Source organism: Impatiens glandulifera, chromosome 1 (assembly GCF_907164915.1).
Source record: "Impatiens glandulifera chromosome 1, dImpGla2.1, whole genome shotgun sequence".
NCBI classification, from domain to species: domain Eukaryota; kingdom Viridiplantae; phylum Streptophyta; class Magnoliopsida; order Ericales; family Balsaminaceae; genus Impatiens; species Impatiens glandulifera.
This window is the reverse complement of record NC_061862.1, coordinates 60255092-60277441: the sequence shown is the minus strand read 5'-3', so window position 1 is coordinate 60277441 and position 22350 is coordinate 60255092. Positions and strand designations below refer to the sequence as shown.

At 31.3% G+C, this 22350-nt stretch overlaps 1 protein-coding gene across 1 annotated transcript; it reads left to right on the top strand.

The window, feature by feature from the left end:
• The first annotated feature begins 20605 nt into the window (after positions 1-20605).
• LOC124921302 (cytochrome P450 86A1) lies at positions 20606-22350 on the top strand. Its single transcript, XM_047461938.1, has 2 exons — positions 20606-21142; positions 21310-22350. The coding sequence occupies exons 1-2, from the start codon at positions 20606-20608 to the stop codon at positions 22330-22332; spliced, it is 1560 nt and encodes a 519-aa protein (XP_047317894.1). The 3' UTR covers positions 22333-22350.

Sequence of the window (22350 nt, the reverse complement as noted above, 5' to 3'; positions counted from 1 at the left end):
AAATTTTGGGTTGAATTGAATTTGGATTAAGTTTAATTCAGGTTGAATTTGAGTTACTCAAAAAAAAAAAAATATTAATGTAATTAAAAAAATTTCATAAACAAGTTCTAAATAATCTGTGCCATGTTTTACTAAATTAGTTCTGCTCTCTCACCTCACTTTCTCTTTCAAAAATAAAATATTAAAATATTAATTTTTTATTTATATACTTAATTTTGAGATAAAAAATGTTAAGAAAATCAAATATGTCAAGCCAAAACAAGTTTAATGAATAAAAAATAACGAATTAAACGAGATTAAATGGGTTAAAATATGTTAAACATTTCAAAAGAAGGTTAAATAAAATAAAACGAGTCAAATATTTGTTAAACGAGCGAAAAATATATTAAACAAGTTAAAAATTTGTCAAACGAGTAAAAGACGTGTTAGATTGGTTAAGAATATGTTAAATTGTATATAACGAGTCGAATACTTGTTAAATGAGTTAAAAACGTGTTAATCAAGATACAAATGTATTAAATAAGTCAAAATTATGTTAAATGAAAAACAATTAAAAAAATAGTTTGAGTTACCCAATTCATACCCAAACTATATTAGTGAATAATACAGGTTAAATTATAAGTTACCTAAATTTAATTTAGGTTGAGAATGAGTTGGGTTTATCTGTTTTCTCATCCTATTAGAGCTTACCTAAAAAAATTTAACGAGGGCCTGAACTAGAACATACTTATCTCATAAATCAGACTCAACTCCTCTACCCAACCCACATGTTAGAGTTATGGTGATCATACTTAAATATTTTTGATTTGAGCCGCTCGACCTAGCTTAGCTATGTGACTTATAAATATATGTTTTTAATTAGAGTTTTTTTTTTTTACATAGAAAAATGAATCATTATTCTTTTCTCTTTAAGATTGTAATCCTAAAGTTAGGGATGACAAACGGTGGATCAGGGTAGAAAATGAATTTATCATTCTCTCCCTCATTCTATTTTGTGAATTTTATTTTTCTACAATTTCTATCCCGTTTAGTTTTAGGAATTCCTGTGGGACACAATTATACCATAACTAAAAAATTTATTAAACAATTTTTTTAATACTATATACAATAGAAACTCTATAAATTAATATTTGGTAAATTAATAAACTCTCTAAAATAATAAATTTATTCGGTCTCGACTTAGGCCAATGTAAAAAACTGAAAAACTCAATAAAATAATAAGATAATATTTTTTCGTGAGATCCCTTTATAATTTTTCGATCCCAAAAAAATTATAAATTAATAATTCATAAAAATTGAAAACATATATATATTACATTCTATTTCTATTGAAATATGATTTAATAGTTATCTGATTTTTTAAAGTAAGTCTATTTGCAGCTCATCTCTAACTTTTCTTATTAAATTTAATAGCTTAAGTGTTGTATTTTTATATTGTATGATAAAGTTATGAAGAGTGTTCGACGTCATAAAAGCTTCCTTTCACGTAATAGGCTCCAAAAACACCGTATCATCTTCAATGTCATCTTCTGTATTGTTCTCAATGATAGTACCCACAATTTATATGCTCTATGACATTCACATTTGTTTCTCTTGTTTACATTACAGTATTTTAAAGTCATTTATTACTTCAAAACTCATTAATAATTTTAAGATTGGAGTTCCAATGTTCGCTCCAACGTAATTCTAAAAGGCATAGACTAATTTGTCTTTTTATTTGGTGTGTATAATTACTTATTTTATACGGATATATGAATTATACGTTGAATCGGTTTAAACCTTTTTAAATTAATAATTATTAATTTATCGATAAATTAATAATTATTAATTAATCGATAAATTAATAACTCTTTAAATTAATAAATTTCTCCGATCCCGACATTATTAATTTAAAGAGCTTTTATTGTATATTTTAATATATTAAAATTTTATATTATTAATGGAAATAAACTTAACATTCTTATTTATAGGAAGAATAAATAAATATATTAATGAGGTTATATATTCAATTGTGTTTATTAGCGTTCGGGTGAATTCAGGGCGAAGTTAGGGCGAAGTTAGAGTGAGGACATAAAATACCATTCTCATCCATCCCTGGTCAATTACGTAATTGATCAAACCGAGGAAATACCGCCGAACAAATTATAATTGTCATACCTACCTAATAGGTACTATCCATTATCACACATAAAAAAAAAACTTAAAAAGAATTCATTTACTTTATTTTCAAATAGTTTTCTAGGCATTTTTAAAACTAGAATCAAAGAAGTTTAGAGGTCCAACTGTGTAGACCTCATTTTTATCTCTTAATTTATAATATTTTAAAATCTCAATCCTCAAAATTATTTAGAAAATATTTCTATAATGGTTCACTACACGAGATTAATAATAATTATTTTTGAATTCACTTGATTGAGCTCGGTCATTTTTTGTTCCTTATTTCATCATTTTTGAGATTTGAGAGAAAGATAATTTAACGATGTGTGCATTTTTTCATCGTACGCGTTTCTTTTTTAATTTTTTGACATCACAAACTGCAAAAAATGATATAACTAAGAATTTGTAGATGAAAGAGTAAATTAAATTTCTCTTAAAAAATCAAGTCATTTGAAGCAATAATCAATTTTTTATATAAATTTTACATGCAAATAAATTTCTCAAGTATTTCCAAGGTTTTCAAACCTAGTGTGAGCCTTAAAAATTCATACTTAAAATTAGAATTAATTAGAGGAAATATGAACTAGGTTGTTGTAAACCTTTATTTTCGCTCCCTAATTATATAAATAAGATATTTTTTTAAACTCATATAAGGGCTAATTGTACGAGAATTAAAAAAATAAAAATTTATTTTGAGAAATTGTGTAGTGTTAGATTAAGTTAAATAAAGAAAAATAAACATTAATTAAAAAAGAAATAATTAATTAAGGAAATGTGCTTTATTTGATTAAAACAAACTTATGTGAATAAGTTTAAATCAATAGGACATAGTTTTAATGATGTGTTTATGAACAAAACTAAGTTGTGAAAATGTCTATGCGTAGATACAACTTAAGAAGCGCGAGAAGACATCTTACTTCAACAGACGTGTTAGTCTGAAGAAGCGCGAGAAGACGTCTTGCTTCAACAGACGTGTTAGTCTGAGGAAGCGCGAGAAGACGTCTTGCTTCAAAAGACGTGTTAGTCTAAAGAAGCGTGAGAAGACGTCTTGCTTCAACAAACGTGTTAGTCTGAAGAAGCGCGAGAAGATGTCTTACTTCAACAGACGTGTTAGTCTGAAGAAGCGCGAGTAGACATTTTGCTTCAACAGTTGTTCTAGTCTGAAGAAGCGCGAGCAGACGTCTCACTTCAACAGACGCTCTGGTCTGAAGAAGTGCACGAGCAGACGTCTTGCTTTAGTAGTCATTTGAAGAAGCGCACACAGACGCCTTGCTTCAGCAACCGTCTGAAAAAGCGCCTGTCAATCTACATAGCTCATCAGCATAGTGAACATCAGTATTCGTTATCAGCCATCTACCAAGTCATCTCAATACTCTTAACTGTCAATTACTCAACTATTCCTCTAGCCCGCATTGTACCTTCAAGTACATTACGATCTACCGAATATTCCGCAGCACAATTCGGTACGCCACGATCCAACAAGTATGTTCTTGTGTATGATCCCGTACAACCAGCGTACATCCATCAGAAAGCTGAAACGTATCCAAGAGACGAAATCGACCGTTGCTACGCTTTAATATAAAAGGTGATCAGAGTACAACGACGAATCTCTCGGTTCTCCAATCTCTACACGAATTACGAATTGCTAAGATCTATATTTACTCTCTCTCTCTCTCAGATCTCTTTGTAATTCACTAAGCTAAGTTGAGTGTTAACTTACTGTTCTACCTGAGTGTATCATCAGTATTGTAAGTTGAACAGAGGTTGTTTGTTCAATAGAGTGATAATTAGGAGTTCAGAAATAGACAATTGTTAAGTCATGTGTTTTTGATTGGGTTTGTGTAGTTGCTATACGAATCAAAGCATTCTAGTGAAAAACTTTATGGAAACAGAAAAGGGGTGAGTGACGTAGGAGTTTTATCTCTGAACATCTATAAAATTCTTTGTGTTATTTCATTTCTGCATCTTCTGTCTTGTATACGCCGCTTCAAATTTAGCAAGCATTTCCTCACTTGAATCCGTTCAAGAGCTTGCGACAATTTGTGAAGAATAGAAAAAATTTCTCTAATAGGATTGAAATCGAATTGAAAGTCATAAGTTGCACAACAATATTCAACCCCTACTATTGTTGTACCCGATCCTAACATGTAGTATCGATTGATGCCCAAAATAAATTAATATTAGACCATTTATTTAAAAATATAAAACTCAAGTGTTACAAATAAATAAATAGAATAATATATTAAGTGAAATTAAATATATTTATTATTAATGTTATTATTTATTTTGTAGGTATTGGGGAGAATAAGAAAAAAAATAGCTCCTCAGAGTTGGCCAAATCTAACTGGATGGTCGTACGCTGGCAATGCCTTAACATAGCCACAACATAACCGTAACAACACTCAGGTAGGAGAGCGCAACGCATGCAGGGACGGACCTTGGACCCAAGTGTTGGATGGTCCAACCTAAGCTAAGGGGACACTAATTTACTTTCGTCAATTGTACAAATTGCATAGTATCATAAATAGATATTTCAGATATTACCCATCCACCAGGAGAGTTTATAAACAAACAGAGATGACTTAGATGTCTCATCTTTCTCGAAAAAGTGAAGTACCATAAGAGTGGATCTATAAGAATCCAAATATGTTAAATCACTCATGTTAGGATTTCTACATCCTAGGTCTTCCCGTTCCGTCATCTAGCTTATGTTCATAGATTCAGAGATTCCTGAATAGGTCAACCGAATATGCTGAATCCATGGGCGCCCTCTTTATCTCTTCCTTCTCCGAGCTTAGATTATGGAAGGGGGAGAAGAAGGAACCTAGAAGAATGTATCAACATCTACTGGTTTTATTATGGGACAACTCATGATGTTCATATCGATCTATTATGCGCCTTTGACGATTTTTTGCAGGAAATCCCCAACGAAAAATAATTCCCAAAGTAATACAGTCTCGAAGAGCCGTAGATTCCTCGTGCTGATCAACAAATTTCATTTTCCAAATATTTTTACGAATACGTTTTTTAGATATAGAAGTACGTTTTTTTTGAACTGCCAAATATTTTAAAAGTACATGTTTCTTATTATTCTAGTTGAATTTGAAACTATGTAAAACATGAAGTAGCTCATTCTAAGCACTTTTAATTGGTATATCATATAAATATTTACGAGGATAGAGGATGGTGTAGATCAACTAGAGGAGGTGTGCATAAAAGTATTTGCTCAAAGGAGCAATTCGAGAATTCAGAAGTAGATGTGTAAAAGAAGCAGCATATTGATAAAGTCTTTTTTTCCAAAATCAAAAAAGTGATTGGTTTGAAAAAATAAAGGATTTCTAAGCATCTTCTTATCATTGCTTCGTTAGGATTTCACCCACTATGGAAAATTCCCCATTGCCGCCTCCTGAAAATCCTTAGCATAAACTTCTAGAAAATGTTCTATTTTCTCATATAAATATATACATTTAAGAAAAGCTTCCGAAGATATTGATCGTAATTTATTAGATTGGTTACGTAGAAAAATTAAGGTCGAAGTTGACCAATATTTATATTGGAAAATAGGAAGTTTCCAAGTCCACGACCAAATACTTATTACTTCTTACATGAGAAGCGAATGATTAATCATTCTCTTCTAGAAAAAATTGAAGAATTTCTTAGGAATTCTACAAGATCAATTCCTTCTTGTAACCGATCCGATTATCCCCAGTTTATGTCCCATTCCATAACTTAACACGTGTTTGTGAGACATGTGGCAATATGGAAGGACTACCGCGAGGCAGCTCGAGGTTTGATGATTTTAACATTGGTTTGCGTGCCAGATATCTTTTAAAATGAAACATTTAGTTTTTTAAAAGATTTTGAAAATACATGGAGCGGTAAGAAATTAATTATGTAAAATAATTAATTCTTTGTTCAAACATTAATAATTTAGGAGGCTAAATAACAATTTAACCATAACCCGGTTTAAATTCATTAAACATAATCAATTTAAAGATTATTCATTTGAAAATCAGAGTCGCCAAGAGATTTTATGAAAATCAATGAAATGATACGTGTACAAATGTATTTATACCAGAGTTTCTGAAAAAGGTGGTTCATTGTTTATTTACGCTCGGGAAAAGGCTTTCTCGCTATGTCCTCTACGCCCGCCTAAGGACGGTTTCAAAACCCTTCTAAAATAAACAAAGTTTGGCTTCTATAAATCTAATTATAACATTCATTATCTTTAATTAGTAGTCCAGGGGTCCTAAATGAATAGACTTTAAATAATTGTACAAAATTATTTAAAGGAGGTGTGTACCTGTTGCGTGGAGATTCAGATTTAACAAAACTTGAAAATATCAAAAAATATATTAAAGAGTATAATCAAACAAGACTTTAGCAAAACATTTGCTTTGGGAAATATCTCATAGAATCTTGAGAGTTACTTTCTGACCTTTAGAATACTATTTTTTAGAAAATGGGGTTTAGTTCCAAAATATTTTTGGATTTTTGAAAGTTGGAACCAAACTGGCCTAAGGATTAAATCCTAGGTTCGAGTCCGATCTTGTTAATCTAGGCTTAGTAGGGTTTGAGAGGTTCAATCTTGAGTGAGAGTTCGGACTTAGGCCTAGGGCTGTAACGATCTTAGGCTAAGTGGGGGTTTGATCCTAGGCTAGGGCTTAAGGCTTGGCCTAGGTTAAGATGAGGTTAGGCTTAATTGTTGGTCTTAGGTTAGGTGTCAAGGTCAATTCTAGGTCAAGTGGAAAGGTCTGTCCTAGGTTAATTTGGTCTAGGTTAGTTTTTTCGGTCCTAAGCGAATTCTCTCAGTCCTAGGTTCACGGTCTTGGGCGGTTTCCTCGGTCGGGCGGCACGGTCCTATACATGTTTTCTTGGTCCTAAGGCAAAATTCCAAGACCGGGTGTTCTTGTTTTGGTACAAAATTTCAGAAGGCTATAACTTTTGATTGAGATGTCCAAATCACAATCAGTAAGTTGCAATAGGTTAATATGATCATGAAGAATAAAAGCCCTAAAATAAATCACGATTTTGAAGATCATAAGAGGATCAATTTCAAAACACTGTTTCTAGGTTAAATTTTAGGATCATTTAAATTAGAACATTTCAATGCATGATTTTTATTCCACTAGCTTTGAAATAATGAATATAGTTAATCCATACCAAAACAAGAACATCATTAAAATAGATTTTGAAGATTGAATCAAAATTTAACTTTTTTCAAAAACTAAATTTGATCAAACATGTTCAAAAGGATAAAATAGTCACTTGGAATTCATCCCTACATGTTAAGAATCATGTATAGCTACTAATTGAATCAACAAATCAAACTTAGAAGCAAAAACACGAAATTTCAAAAATTTTATTTTTTTAAACTTTTTTTTCAAAATTTCAATTTGATTAAACATGATCAAAACATGATTACAGTTATATATAAATAGTCCAAACATGTTTATAAACTTGTAATACAACTAATTGAACCAACAAAATCAGATTAAAAACAAAAACACATAATTTTCAAAATCCAAAATTTCAGGTTTTTTTCTCAAATTTCAGTTTGATCAAACATGATCAAAACTTGATTACAGTTGTATGGAAAATCATTTAAACATTTTATAAACATGTATATCAACTATTTGGACCCACAAATCCAGATTTAAACCAAGAACATAATATTTCAAAAAAAAAATTTCAAACTAATTTTTGCAAAATCTTGATTCAAGATGATTTGATCGGTTTTTTCAACAAAAAGCTCACACATGATGTACATAATGATTCTTAATAAAGAAATCATACAATCAAGCACAAGAACATGATCAAACTGACCAAACAATAAAATTTGAAGAAATTCAAAATTTTCAATTACAAATCAAAATTCCAGACTTCTAGAATCATACCAACAATTGGAAAACATTCATGGGCAGTGTTGGAAGTGATCCAGAAGCTTGGATCGCTGGAAAAAGTTTTTGAAAAAACTGTTCTTCACCGGAAATTACAGGTTTTCAATCGGGGAGAATTGAGGTGTCATTTGTGGTTATTGTTTGATGGATTGTTAGTAGAGGGGTAAGAGGCTATTTATAGTGCTCGAAAGTCGGCTGTAGAAAGCCAATTTGACTTTTTTTTAATTGTTGGCGTTCTTATCCCTAATTCATGGCGGTCTTATCCCGGAGAAGATAATGATTCTAGATAAGGGGAAACGTAGGCGCTGACGAGGGGTTCACGTGGGAAAAAAATCAACGGATTTGATCGCTTGTTGACGAAGTTAGAGCTTCTAGTAGAAACACGCCAGCGATGTCGCGATTCCGGCGACCCCTGTGCCAGCAAAGAAGACGAACAAAACGACGTAGTTTTGAGTAACGGAATGCCGAGTTTAGTATGGTTTCGTTAGTGGTCAACCTGGTTGACTAACGGGGTTAGTCTGTCCCGTTAGATGATCCAGTGCGGGCACACGCGCGTGGTTTTGCTATAGTTGGGTGTCTGGCGCGTTTTGGGCTGTCGGATGAGATCTGGGCGCGCATCTGATGGTCTAGGATCCTGCTGCAAAGTTTTAAACATAAAATCAGCCATCCAAAATTTAGCAATTTTAAATTTTATTTAAAAAGTTATTAAAAATTGAATTTAATTCATTTTAAATCCATTTTTTCACCAAAAATTTTACAAAAATTATTTCTAGAATCATAATAACAATTATTATCATGTTTTATTTTTTGGGGGGAGTTTTGGGAATTTTAGGGTATTTTGTTTAATTCGTATAAGTCATGAATTAAACATAAATTATGAATAAACCCTAATTAAATATTTTTAACCCTTCCTTGGTCTAGTTTGAGTAAAATATATACAAATATTTTATCCTCAAATTATTTTTGGATTTTTGGAAAATTTCCTTAATTAAAGTTTAATTATGACAATAATTAATCCTTAATTAGGTTTTAATTCATTCTTTGAAGTTATTTTGAATATAAAAATCTAAAATATTATTTTAATATTATTAAATATAATAATAATTTTTTTCAAATAGGGTAAGTCAAATTTTCATGTTTACAGATCTTTTTTCTCTGATAGATGGTCAAAACTTCATCTATTTTTTTTTTACTATTTTATTTTTATTTTTCTATTGATTTTTCAAAACTCCATAGACCCGCATAAGAGAAATGCTATCCCCACTCGGATCAAGACAAAACTTTTACTTGTTCAAATTTTTGATTGATCCTAACCAGATAATTAATTCTGAATATTTTCAATATCAAATTTGGCGTAAGAAGATAAAATAAAAAATCATGAATTTGAATAAAATTTGACTTCGAACTTCTTATCAATTGTTCAAGAAATAAAAAGAATAAAATGGTTTTAGAAAATTTCGCTTTAGACAATGATCAAATCAGCATAATAGTCTATTTTTTCCTAAAATTCTTGTTTGGTCTACTTATCTCATACCCCCTCTCAATTGAAACATCTTATTAGTCATAGAAAAAGAAAGCCTCATTCTTCCTTACCATGGCAAGTCTTTCCGATGAGAAGAAAAAGAAGGCGTTAAGAGACCCTCCTGGCCCCGCCCTAGACATAGGATAAAGAGAGAGAGCCAAAAAGGAATATTTTGTGTATAATCTTGTATAATCTCGAATGTTATCAGTTGCGGTCTGTTTGATAGACTACCAGAAGAGAGATTTTAAGAAATGACAGAACCTTTTATTCTATCAATAACCGAGCCGGAATTCCGTAAATATTCCATTCCAAAAATAGAAAGTTCGAAATAATTGGGATTTTTTTTTTTGAAAATTGGATGTAGTTACTAATTCATGATCCGGCTAGTTTGTGGTTCATTCTAAATTTTAAAAGGATGCGGTAATCGTCGAGGAATTAGTGTAAATCGTTATTATCCATGTAATCGCAGAAACTATCGAAATGATTACGCTTTGCAGAGATATATGGTGCATTCAAGGGAGTTTTATCTAGAATGAAAGAGCAAAAATGGATTCTTGAAGGTTTAATTACTGAATCACTTTAACCAAAATCTTTTTTATTTGGCATTAACTTGGAACTACTTATTATTTCTGCATTTTTTTAAATACTTAAAATATTTTTAAATCCAGAAGTTTCGAGAATTTTATTATTGTTCTAGAACAACTAGAAAGAAATTCTTTAACTAGAAAGAATTCAGAAAGGCGTAATCGATGGACAACAAATGAATATTCATGTATTACCCCTTGTTGGTCCCTTCAAAGATTCCTCGTGAATTTTTTTGGGGGTATTGTTCATCTACATCTATCTCAATGAGCCTTTTATCGAATCATTTTTATTCAATATAGAATAGAGGGGTCGGGTCGGGTCTGAATTTTTATAAAATCCATCTTATTATTCTACTCTTTTAGTACAATACTCCCATAAAAAGTGGATTCAAGAGGCCTGTAAAGATCAAGATAAAGATGATTGAGCCAACTTTACTTTTGCAGGTAAATAAAAGCAAACAAATGCACACGACTAGAATTGGAAGCACCCGGATCAACAAAGACAGCCAACCAGAAGCCAGTTGTGGAAGCACACTAATCACCAATTGATCCATCTTGACCGTCAACTGGGAAGAAATCTGAGTCGCTAGCCCAAAGTTCTCTTTTGAAACTAGGCTTCAGGTTAGCCTTTTTTGGCTTCTACTCAAGAATGGTTAACCTATGAAGCTTATTTACGAATTACGAGACATATGTTGGTTTGAGGATCAATCCTCATTTTATTCAAGTTTGTTCTTCACTCATATTTATTTATTTTTTGGATTTGAATCCTTAACTTAATATAAGGTAGATTTTATGTGTTTCTTTCCATTTGTTTTGAGCTATTACGTCGTTATTATCAAAGCTTATTTTTGTAGCTTTGAATATTCTGACGAGGCCCATTACAGTTTTGTCCGCTTGAAATTCACTATTTTAGATTGGATTGAGTTCAGATTATATTGAATACATATTGGATTATAATTATCCAAATAAGATATATTATCCATATTTTTTACTTATCTCCCCATAATATATTAATTTTTATTTGTTTTTTACTTTTTCGCAATATTCAAGCAATTAATTTTTTTTCTGAATCATTTAAGAATTTTTTTTTTAATTCTAAAATTAAATTTTATTATAAGTAAGTGATACAATATATATTAATTAATAAAATAAAAAGAAAGTAAAATAAATAAACTTATTAAACAATTAGATAAAAAAAAGATTAAATTGGATTATCCAAATCATACTCAATCAAATTCAAATCTAATTCGTATTAATCAATATTATGGATTAGATTACTGATTGGATTAATATAATTTAGATAGGATAAAACCGATTGAAATTAACCATTTGATCACAACTTGAATGATCTCCTCAAGCTCGGCCAAGTTGCTTTCTAACATCCAAAGAATCTTCAGATGTATGTAGGTCCAAGCTCGGAGGCTTGGAGAAGAGCCCCTTCATTGCTTCTGTTGTTTGTATGTAAAAGGATAGAGGAGGTTCTAGTATTCGTGTCTGAGACCCGCGTCCGTATCCCATGCTGAGATCTCCTGCTCCCAAATTAACATGTTTTCATATTAACATGTTTTCATATTCCCCTCTCACAAGGGGAGGGGGCAATATGATAAATAAATAAAAAGTTTTTTTATTTATTTACTATATTGCCCTTCTCATTGTGAGAGGGGAACAAGAAAACATATTAATTTGAGAACAAAGGATCTGCTTCCCCGTATCCCGCTCCCGCATCCATGAACTGAATCGTGTCCTATTACCCGCACGGTCGCACCCATGTCCAACCCAACAATCTTTTGTTTCCTCTTTTTCCAAGCCCCATGTTCCCTCTGTTACCAACCAATCAAAATGCATCTTAATATTATATTATTAAAAAAAAATTGAAACCAAGCCGATCTATTCTTTTCGCCGTCACCGTTCTGTTTATAATCTAAATGTTTTCCCGCTCTGTCACTTCATTATTCCTCATCTCTTTCAAATTCACCATTTTATTATTATTTATGATTTCTCTCTCTAAACCATTCACAATTTCTTTGTCAGAAATCTATTTACACAAATCTTTTCTAGAAATAAGTGTGTTTGAGAACTAACAAGTTTCTATTTTGTTCGTGTGAAATGTTATGTTTTGTTTAGAGAACTAATAAGGTTCTATTTTGTTAATATTCAAGAAACAAATAACGACGACGCGATATCCAACAATAATATCAACGATAATGATGAGAGGTTACGTATTTCATTAATACTGTATTTTTAATATTCAAGTTAACAATAATGGTTGCTGCAAACTGGTATCATGTAATGCTCACATTACATTAGAGTTATTGTACATCAACTATTGTGTAATGTGAGTATTACATTAGAGCTAGGGGTATTTAATATTTGGTCTGAATCGAATATCCGACTGAATTTAAATTCACCGAATTCAAATTTCATTTTCAGTTTTCGAATAAAATTTTAAACAAATTCGAATTCAAATTCAAATACGGTTTTCGAATTGGTTTTCGAGTTGAGGTTTCATTTCAAAAACCAAGCCGAAAACCAAATTCATTTTTTATTATTTATTTTTATTATATATAATATATAATTTATTATATATAATATATAATAATTTATTTTATTATATATTATATAACTTATTTATATAATATATAATAATTCCTCCCTCATTCTCTAAACCTCGTTCTTTAGTCCTCATTTATATTTTCTAAACCTAATTACTCACTTCATCTATATTCTCTAAACTTAATTCATAAGTCCACCTCAATCTCCAAACCTAATTCCTTAGCCGCCCACTTCATCTCATTTGTATATTCTCTAAACCTAATCCTCATCATATATTTTCTCTAACCTAATCAAATAATCTCTCTAGCCTCCCTTATCTTTATTCTTTTAACATAATCTTTCAACAATCACCTCCCTCTTTATCTCTATTCTTATATGAAGGAGCCTTCAAACTTCAACTTTATTTCTGAGCTTTGATTTATCTAATATTTATTTCTTTTGAGCTTCTTCTTTGTCAATACTCTTAAATTTTGATTTATCTCCGTCGTTCAACACCTATTTTAAATTCAAGATCTATATCTATCATTCAACATCTATTTCCTTCGTTTAACATCTTAATTCAAATTTTGTTTTGAATTAAAATAATTAGAATTTAAAATTTAAAATTTAAAAATAAAAAAGAAAATTAATTTCGTTTCGAATTTGAATTATTCGAAATTTGAACCAAGTATCAAATTTGAATTCGATTCAGTTTTCGAATTGGCTAAAAAATCGAAAAAACTGAACCGAAGAACTCGAAAATCGAGCAAATGTTCAGCTATTATGTAATTCTCGTATTACACTAGAGCTTCTATATATCATCTATTGTATAATGCTCGTGTTTTACTCATGGATTGTACCTCATATCCCTCGCATTCAAAACGAGCACTCTACCATTTAAGCTTCACCCAACTTTGTTAAACTATTATAATGATACAAATATATCAGTTAATAATAAATTCAAAACAAATAACATTTTACTTGAATTATGACAATGATAGTTTTATACGAAAAAAATATAGAGTAACTAGTTTTTGTGAGGTAATAATTTATAAAATTAAAAAGAAGTTTTATTATTCAGATTTCATTATATAATAAAGATTATTTGTTATCTTTATATGAACACAACTTCTCATATTGCAGGCCATCTTCTTTCACCTGGGAGCGTTACACCTGTCGCTGCTTTACTCTCAACTGGAATCAACATAAAGATCACAACCTATTTGGATCCAGATGGATGGAAAACAATATTTTTTACTTCTTTTTCACTTAAACAATAATCCTATTTATATCTCTAGATCCATATATAGAAATAAAATTTTGAAAACAAAAAGATGTTTTAATTGGTACCAATATCTAGTTACAACAATTTTATTTTATTTTTGAAAAATGGGGACATGTGATAAGAATATACATGAATGTGGATTTATAGCTTGTCTAAAGCTAGGGTGGATCCAGTTATTCTATATGGGATTATATCTATAAACAAAACTTAGTTATAATCTCCTTTGAATATCCTTCCCCATGCTTTGAATTATGGTTTAATAATAAGCCAATGTTTCATTTCTTTATAACAGACGACATTCGTTAATAACATCGCTTTTCGCAAGGAATTGGAGTGACTGTGCCAAGTCAGGAGTTGGGATTTCAAACTTTGTATGGAATATACATAATATTGTAGATAGTGTTGTTTAACTTTGAATAATAGACATATGTATATCTTTTTTATATTAATTAAATTTTCATGTGCTCATAGAGGGGTAATTTTGGAGGCATTTAATATATTTCTTACCTTGTTTATGGTAACCAAACTTTCTATAAGTTTTTTTTTTCAATATCTGTGTGAACAAATTAATTGTTAATTTTGACCTTATAAAAAGTGAAAAAATAAATAAAATGAAGCTAACAAATAATCACAATTTAATCCATATTTAAGAAATGTTTCTATTAGGAATGACCGACATTAACATAAATATGTGTTAAAATTTAGCTAAATTGAGAAATAAGTTTATAATTTAGTGACATAATGAATTAGAGAAAGTAAATAGATATTACTAAACTTTTCATCAATGACACAATTCTTGCTCTAAAACTGTAGATTGCTTGCTTTGCATGCGAACACTCTACCATTTAAGCTAATTATACTTAATTTTGTCAAAAAAAACCGTATCAGCCCACTTCATAGAGGCTACTGATGTATAGTAAATAGAGTGTCAATAACCATATTTAAACTTTGCCTCTATCTATATTATTTTTGCAAATTTAAACCAGCTTCCAACCAACATTAATATAAAGATTTCGTTTAGACTTAGTGTTGGGAGTTGGTCCAAATGTGCAAAAGTGTTATAGGATAAGCTTTATTGTACTTGTGTTAACTTTTCAAGACAAAATCTTGGCATATGTTTCCGACAAAGAATCGTGAAATAAAGTTCCGACAAAGAATCGTGAGCTTATTTCTAAATAATCGTAAATATCTAGAAAGAGAAATTGTAAATCGTAATAAAATAGTGTAATTGGAAGAGATGAAAACTGATGGTGTGAAATGATTATGACAGATAAAGTGACAGAACGTGAAATGTAAATTTGGGTTACTAACGGAACTACGGAACGGAGAAACGAACGTGTCGGGCTTGAGTTTCAATATTTTTTAAACTAACTCAATTTTAATAATATTATATTCAATTACATTTTGAATGGTTCACAACATGCATAGATGGGATGATAACAAAAGATCCGGACTGCCGGTTTCAAGCCCATAACCAAGCACGCCCAAGGCCCACAAACTGACACATCATACCCTAATCCTTGTTTGTTCTGTGTTGTTTTTCCAGTTTTCTTTTCTTTAATTATTTTTACATTTTCCTTTGAACAATCTTATAAAAAAAAAAAAATAGGTATCGACTCTTAAGCCTAAAAACAAGTTTATTACCAATGCCTCGATTTGATTTGATTTAATTTATAATTTCAAAATATTCTAAGAGATATATATTTTAATTATATTTCTAAATTGAAAACTTTTGTTGGGTGGATTTAAATGTGTAGAGTTGTAGATCTATATGTCACACATTTGTGTCAAAATTACCGAAATGCAACATACAAAATTACAAAATTCTCAATTTGGGGGTATTGTAAGTCATCAAACCCCAATGCATTTACAGTGATGCTATGATGCTCTTATTTTGGTTGTGTTCAATTATGTTCATCACTTCAAAATTAATGGAACAAAAATCAAACCTTGAAATAGCCATATTCAAAAGATCTCAAAATTTGACCTAAAAACGGTCTTTAAAAATTGATCTTTGTAGAGATCAATTGACCGTGATTAGAGTTAGGGTTTTTGTTCTTTATGATCATATGAATCATTTGCAACTTATAGATCATGATTTCATGATCTATATCAAAAGTTATAGCTTCTGCAATTCTTGACCTATTCAAGAACACTCGGTCCCCGACGACTGAGTCTTGTAGGACCGGGACCGAGAAACAATACCAAGGATCTTTGGTCCGGACCGAGACCAAGGATCAATGTTCTTGAGTCAAAGATCGGTGTTCTTGAGCTAGGACCGATGTTCTTAAGGAAGGACTGAGCACTCCTTTTAGCCTAGAACCGATTTTCTAACCTAGGACCGAGCCTTCTCTTAGCCCAGGACCGAAGACTTCCTAACCCTAGGACCAAGAACATTCTAACCCTAGGACTGAAGTATTAGACCGATAAACTAGACCCGGGACCGAGCCTCCCAAGCTTATGACCGAGCAGTCTAAGTTCGGGACCGAGCCCTCTAAATCAAAGGACCCACGACCCCGAGCCCTAATCTAGACGTCCCGGGTCTAGTTCGAGCCTGTCCGAGCCCAAATTGACAAAACCGGACCCAGACCCTAGAACTCCGGTCATAAGGCATGTTTGGTTCCCATTTTCAAAATCCGAAATCATTTTTGTAATTTTGGAACCCCAATCCATTTTCAAATAATCCTAAAAGGTCAAAAAATGATATTTAAATATTTTTGGGATATTTCCTAAACAGCTAAGGCCCCGTTTGGAATTTATTTTTAAATTCTAACATTTTCTAATATTTTTTTTAGGATTTTAACTTAGTTTTATATCAACGCAATCGCAGGTATGCCCTTTTAAATAATTTTGTACAATTATTTACGCAATTTAAACTTATCCTTATTTAGGACCCGGACTACTAGTTAAAAAAATTAAATGTTATAAGTAAATCTTGAAATAGCTCGACTTTGTTTTAATAAAATTAAGTCGTCCTTTGACGGGCGTGGAGGACATAGCGCGAAAGCCCTTCACTGAGCGTAACCAAAATACGAACCCTTATAGACACTCTGGTGTAAAATACGTTTGTACACGTACACCTATTTACTGATTTTTTAAAAATTATTTGGCGACTCTGTTTTCAAATAAATAATATTTTAAATTAGTTATGTTTGATTAATTTAAACCAGGTTTTGGGTTAAATTATTATTTGACCCTATATTATTAAAATTTGAACAAAATTAATTATTTTTATATGATTAATTTTTAATTTCCAAAGTATTTTAAAAAATTAAAATAATGTTTTCTTTTAAAAAGACGTCTGACATGCAAATCAAATTTGAAACGCATCAAACATCGAGTTACCCCATAATATTTCCCGTGTTACCACATGTCGTCAAGACACGTGCTAAGCTATAGGGGAGCAAATCCTGGGAGTTACAAGTGTATCTAGTTATGATTTTATGAATGAGTTCGATTATAATAATCATAATGAAACTTTTGGAATCATTCAATTCCAAGTTAAAACACTTAAACTTGGAATCCTATTTTCCGACATGTTTTTGTCGAAGCTCCATTGACCTTCTTTCCGGTTGAATAACACATAGGAGTATGATATTTAAATTCTAAATGGGGAGACGAAACTCGATCCCATTATCTTCAAAATCATGGTTCAACCTTCTAACTAAAGACCTAAACCTGTTGAAGGTCGAAGACGACTTCAACTCGGCCAAAATCAATCTTCTACATCCGAGTCATCAACGTGTCCCTAGTTCACCTGCACGTGCCTCAACCTGCATTGACTAAATATTGGACATCGTTGACCCCTACCCAAATTGCTCTTCATCCGGCCCAACTCTCAAACCGACCCTTGTTTTTTAAAAAAATTGAAAAAGTAGAAAACAATTTTAGAATATCTTCATAAAAAATATATTAAAAAAGGGTCTGTTTGAATTTATTTTTAATTTAACACCTTTAGTTGATATTTTCAGGTACCGCATTTCATAATTTTCGACATTAATAGCATGTATTAATGTTTATTTAATATTTTAAAATATTAAATTTAAATTTATGCATAAATTATGAAAATTTAATTAAATAAATAAAAATGTAAGGATGCAATTTTTGAAATAAAAAGTTAAGATTTTGTAGAGGAAATACCGTTTTTAACGGGGTTTTTTCGACTATCACCTAACATTGAACTCAACAAAAATCTTTAATAAAATTATGTTTGTACACGTAAAACATTTTTGATATTTTTATCAAGCGACAACTCTTTATATAAAAGGCTGGCCATTAATTTAATTTAATTTTATAAAAATTAATTTCTTTAATTTATTTCAATCCATTGTCTATTCTGAGATTGGATTAGAGATAAGTTTAATGGTCAACCTAAAATTAACTATCTTCATAATTAACTAGCATGTATCCCGTGCATTTGTACGAGTAATAATATAAAAAACCGTGAAATAAATATTACGGTAAAATTTTTATGGGCGGGTCAACCCACAATCCGACCCAAATATCCATTTACTCTCATATATATCCAAATTAACCACAGCTCTCGACCCGGCAATCTGGACACTTTAAAAATTAAGCATCATTATATATATATATAGATTAGTTAGTTAAAAAGTTGAACTTATATTGTTAAAATGTCACGCGTTTATCAAATTTTGGGTTGATTTTAAGATATAAAGTGTTATTAGCCTAGTTGGTTAAAATGTTGTATTTGGTTTGTTAGGTTGCAAGTTTGAACCATACCTATAGCATTTTTAATTTTATTTTTAACCGTTTTAAGTTTATGGGCGGGTCAACCCACAATCCGACCCAAGTATCAATTTACTCTCACATATATCCAAATTAACCACAGCTCTCTATACGGCAATCCGGACACTTTAAAAATTAAACATCATTATATATATATATAGATTAGTTAGTTAAAAAGTTGAACTTATATTGTTAAAATGTCACGCGTTTATCAAATTTTGGGTTGAATTTAAAATATAAAGTGTTATTAGCCTAGTTGGTTAAAATGTTGTACTTGTTTTGTTAGGTTGCAAGTTCGAACCATACATATAGCATTTTTAATTTTATTTTTAACCGTTTTAAGTTTATGGGCGGGTGAACCCATAATCCGACCAAGTATCCATTTACTCTCACATATATCCAAATTAACCACAGCTCTCGATACGGCAATCCGGACACTTTAAAAATTAAGCATCATTATATATATATAGATTACTCTAAAATAATTTTAAGATAACAACCGACTCACATGTCTTACTATTTTTTCGGGCGCCTAAAATTGTAAATTACTTTTCTTCGTGAAGGAACGAAAAAAAATGTAAATTAAAATGCAAGTGAAGAGATTATTTGCTTTTTTTTTTTTTTTTTTCTTTTTGTGGTTACACCCCGAAAAGTTCCATAGCTCTATGATTTTGTGTCCGTCCGTTAGCATACTATCTCTATTCTAAACATTTAGTCATTGAAACATGACATCTCCATATTTTAGTTTTTATAATTTTCAGAAGAAATGAATATGTAAAAGAAGTGAAAAGATTATACTTGAGTCAAATATCAGATGATTTGAATTTAGATAAAAGTTCGGATAGATGACCCATGTGCTGACAAACTGGGCCAAAAGGATTATATTTGGACTAATTTACTTAAAATCTCACTCTCATTAAACAAATTAAAGTATATTCAATGTTTAAAATCTCACTCTCATTAAAATTATAAATAGGAAGAATGTGACTAAGTTTAGAAATTATAATGTTTCATTAAAAACTCACTATAAATATAAATTAATTATAAAAATGTGTCTAATAAACTATAAATAATTTTTATTGTGAAGTTGTTCAAAAGCATGGTAACCTACTAGTTCATTGAAAAATAAACATTCTTATACAATTTTTTTTTTTTGTCTATACTAACATGTTATTATATAATTTTATTTTATATTTTAAAATAAGTAAAAGGTATTTTTATCAAGTACCACTAAGTGAAGATCACATATATAAATATCATCGAAATTAAACTACGATAAATAAATACAAATAAAAAATTTTTAAAAAAAACAAGTAGGAACAAAAAGTTATGGAATTAAAATTTTAATAGATAAAAAATGTGTATTTTATATTTAAAATTTATAAATAATTATTAAGGAATTTAATAGTTAAAATAGTATATGATGATACAAGATTTTAATTATTTAAAAAACAAGAAAATTTTAAATAATCCAAGATCAAGTTACAAATAGTAACAAAAAAATCCACATTATTTTAGAAAAAAATTAATGGACAGAAAATCTATCAATATGCCGCGTGTAATTAAGTAGCTGGTAAAGTAACCTGCCTAACATTATTTAGATAACTTTTGAATAAATCCCTCAATTTCTTATATTTGCATCTCTTTCACGTAACACTACAAATTATAATATTTCTTATGTTCCTATCAACCAACGAATTAAATATTTTCTTTATAATACACAAATTTTTCTTAACAACTCTCTCTGCAAAATTGTTTCTCCTTTTAAACGTCACTCCTATATATATAGATAGTTTTTCCATCCATGATACATGCAGTCCTCTATCTCCCATTGTATACAAATTAAAACTGAATTTATTTGCCCTTTCAAACTCTTATGGATCCATTACTTGTGATATTAAGCATTGCCTCTGTCGGGTCAGTTTACATGATATGGTTCTATATGCTGGCTCGAACCCTTACTGGTCCGAAAGTTTGGCCATTCGTGGGCAGTCTCCCCGGTTTGTTTAAAAACCGGAGGCGATTCCACGAATGGGTTTGTGGGAACCTAAGGGAGACTGGCGGTGCGTGTACTTACCAGACGAGCACAATTTGCATACCTTTCTTGGCACGCAAACAAGGGTTCTACACTGTCACGTGTCATCCGAAGAACATTGAGCATATTCTGCGTACCCGATTCGATAACTACCCGAAGGGCCCGACCTGGCAAACCGCTTTCCATGATTTGCTTGGACAGGGTATCTTTAATAGCGACGGAGAAACGTGGTTGATGCAGAGGAAAACTGCTGCGCTTGAGTTCACGACCAGGACTCTAAGACAGGCCATGGCTCGATGGGTTAACCGGACTATAAAGACACGGTTATGGTGCATTTTGGAGCAATCTGCTGCCCGTCGCATCCCTGTTGATTTGCAGGTTCGTATTTATTTATTTTTATATTTTTTAAAATCTAGTAAGTTAGCATAACCAACTGTCTTCACATCCACTTCAACTTAATCGTTTTAAGTTACATATTTATTTACATTTTACCATCAAAACAGAGCAACCTTACTAGATTATTATGGGTTTTCTGAAAAAAACAGGATTTGCTATTACGATTGACATTCGATAACATATGTGGGCTGACATTCGGGAAGGATCCAGAAACTCTGTCTCTTAACCTACCAGAGAATCCATTTGCAATAGCTTTCGACTCTGCAACAGAAGCCACCCTACAAAGATTACTTTACCCTGGATTTCTCTGGCAACTGAAAAAGATCATTGGTTATGGAGCCGAGAATCGTCTCCAAAAGAGTTTACAAGTCGTTGAATCTTACATGAACGAAGCTCTAATCGCTCGGAAGGAAAACCCATCCGACGATCTCTTATCACGTTTCATGAAAAGAAGAGACATAGCCGGGAATCCAATCGAAGCCCCCTTATTAAAACGCATAGCTTTAAACTTTGTTCTAGCTGGTCGTGACACATCATCCGTCGCTCTAAGTTGGTTCTTCTGGTCAGTAATGAACAACCCACGAGTTGAACAAAAAATCATAGACGAAATCAAAACAGTCTTGAGTATCACTCGTGGAAACGACACATGTGCATGGATTTCAGACCCATTAGTCTTCGATGAAGCTGATAAGTTAGTTTACCTAAAAGCTTCTTTAGCAGAGACCTTAAGGTTATACCCATCTGTACCACAAGATTTCAAATACGTGGTGTCTGATGACGTATTGCCAGATGGAACCCATGTGCCAGCTGGATCAACGGTAACATATTCTATATATTCAGTTGGTCGGATGAAGACCATTTGGGGAGATGATTGTTTGGAATTTAAACCTGAAAGGTGGTTATCGGTTGAAGGAGACCGGTTTGAAATGCCAAAAGATGGTTACAAATTTGTGGCGTTTAATGGCGGTCCAAGGACATGTCTTGGCAAGGATTTGGCGTATCTGCAAATGAAGTCGGTTGCTTCGGCGGTGCTGCTTCGTTACCGGCTGATTCCAGTTCCCGGTCATCTAGTTGAGCAAAAGATGTCACTTACTCTGTTTATGAAGAATGGGTTAAAAGTTTATTTGCTGCCACGTCAACTGGATGGGCCCCATGATGACGTGTCTGCATAAACATGTTTGATTTCAGTG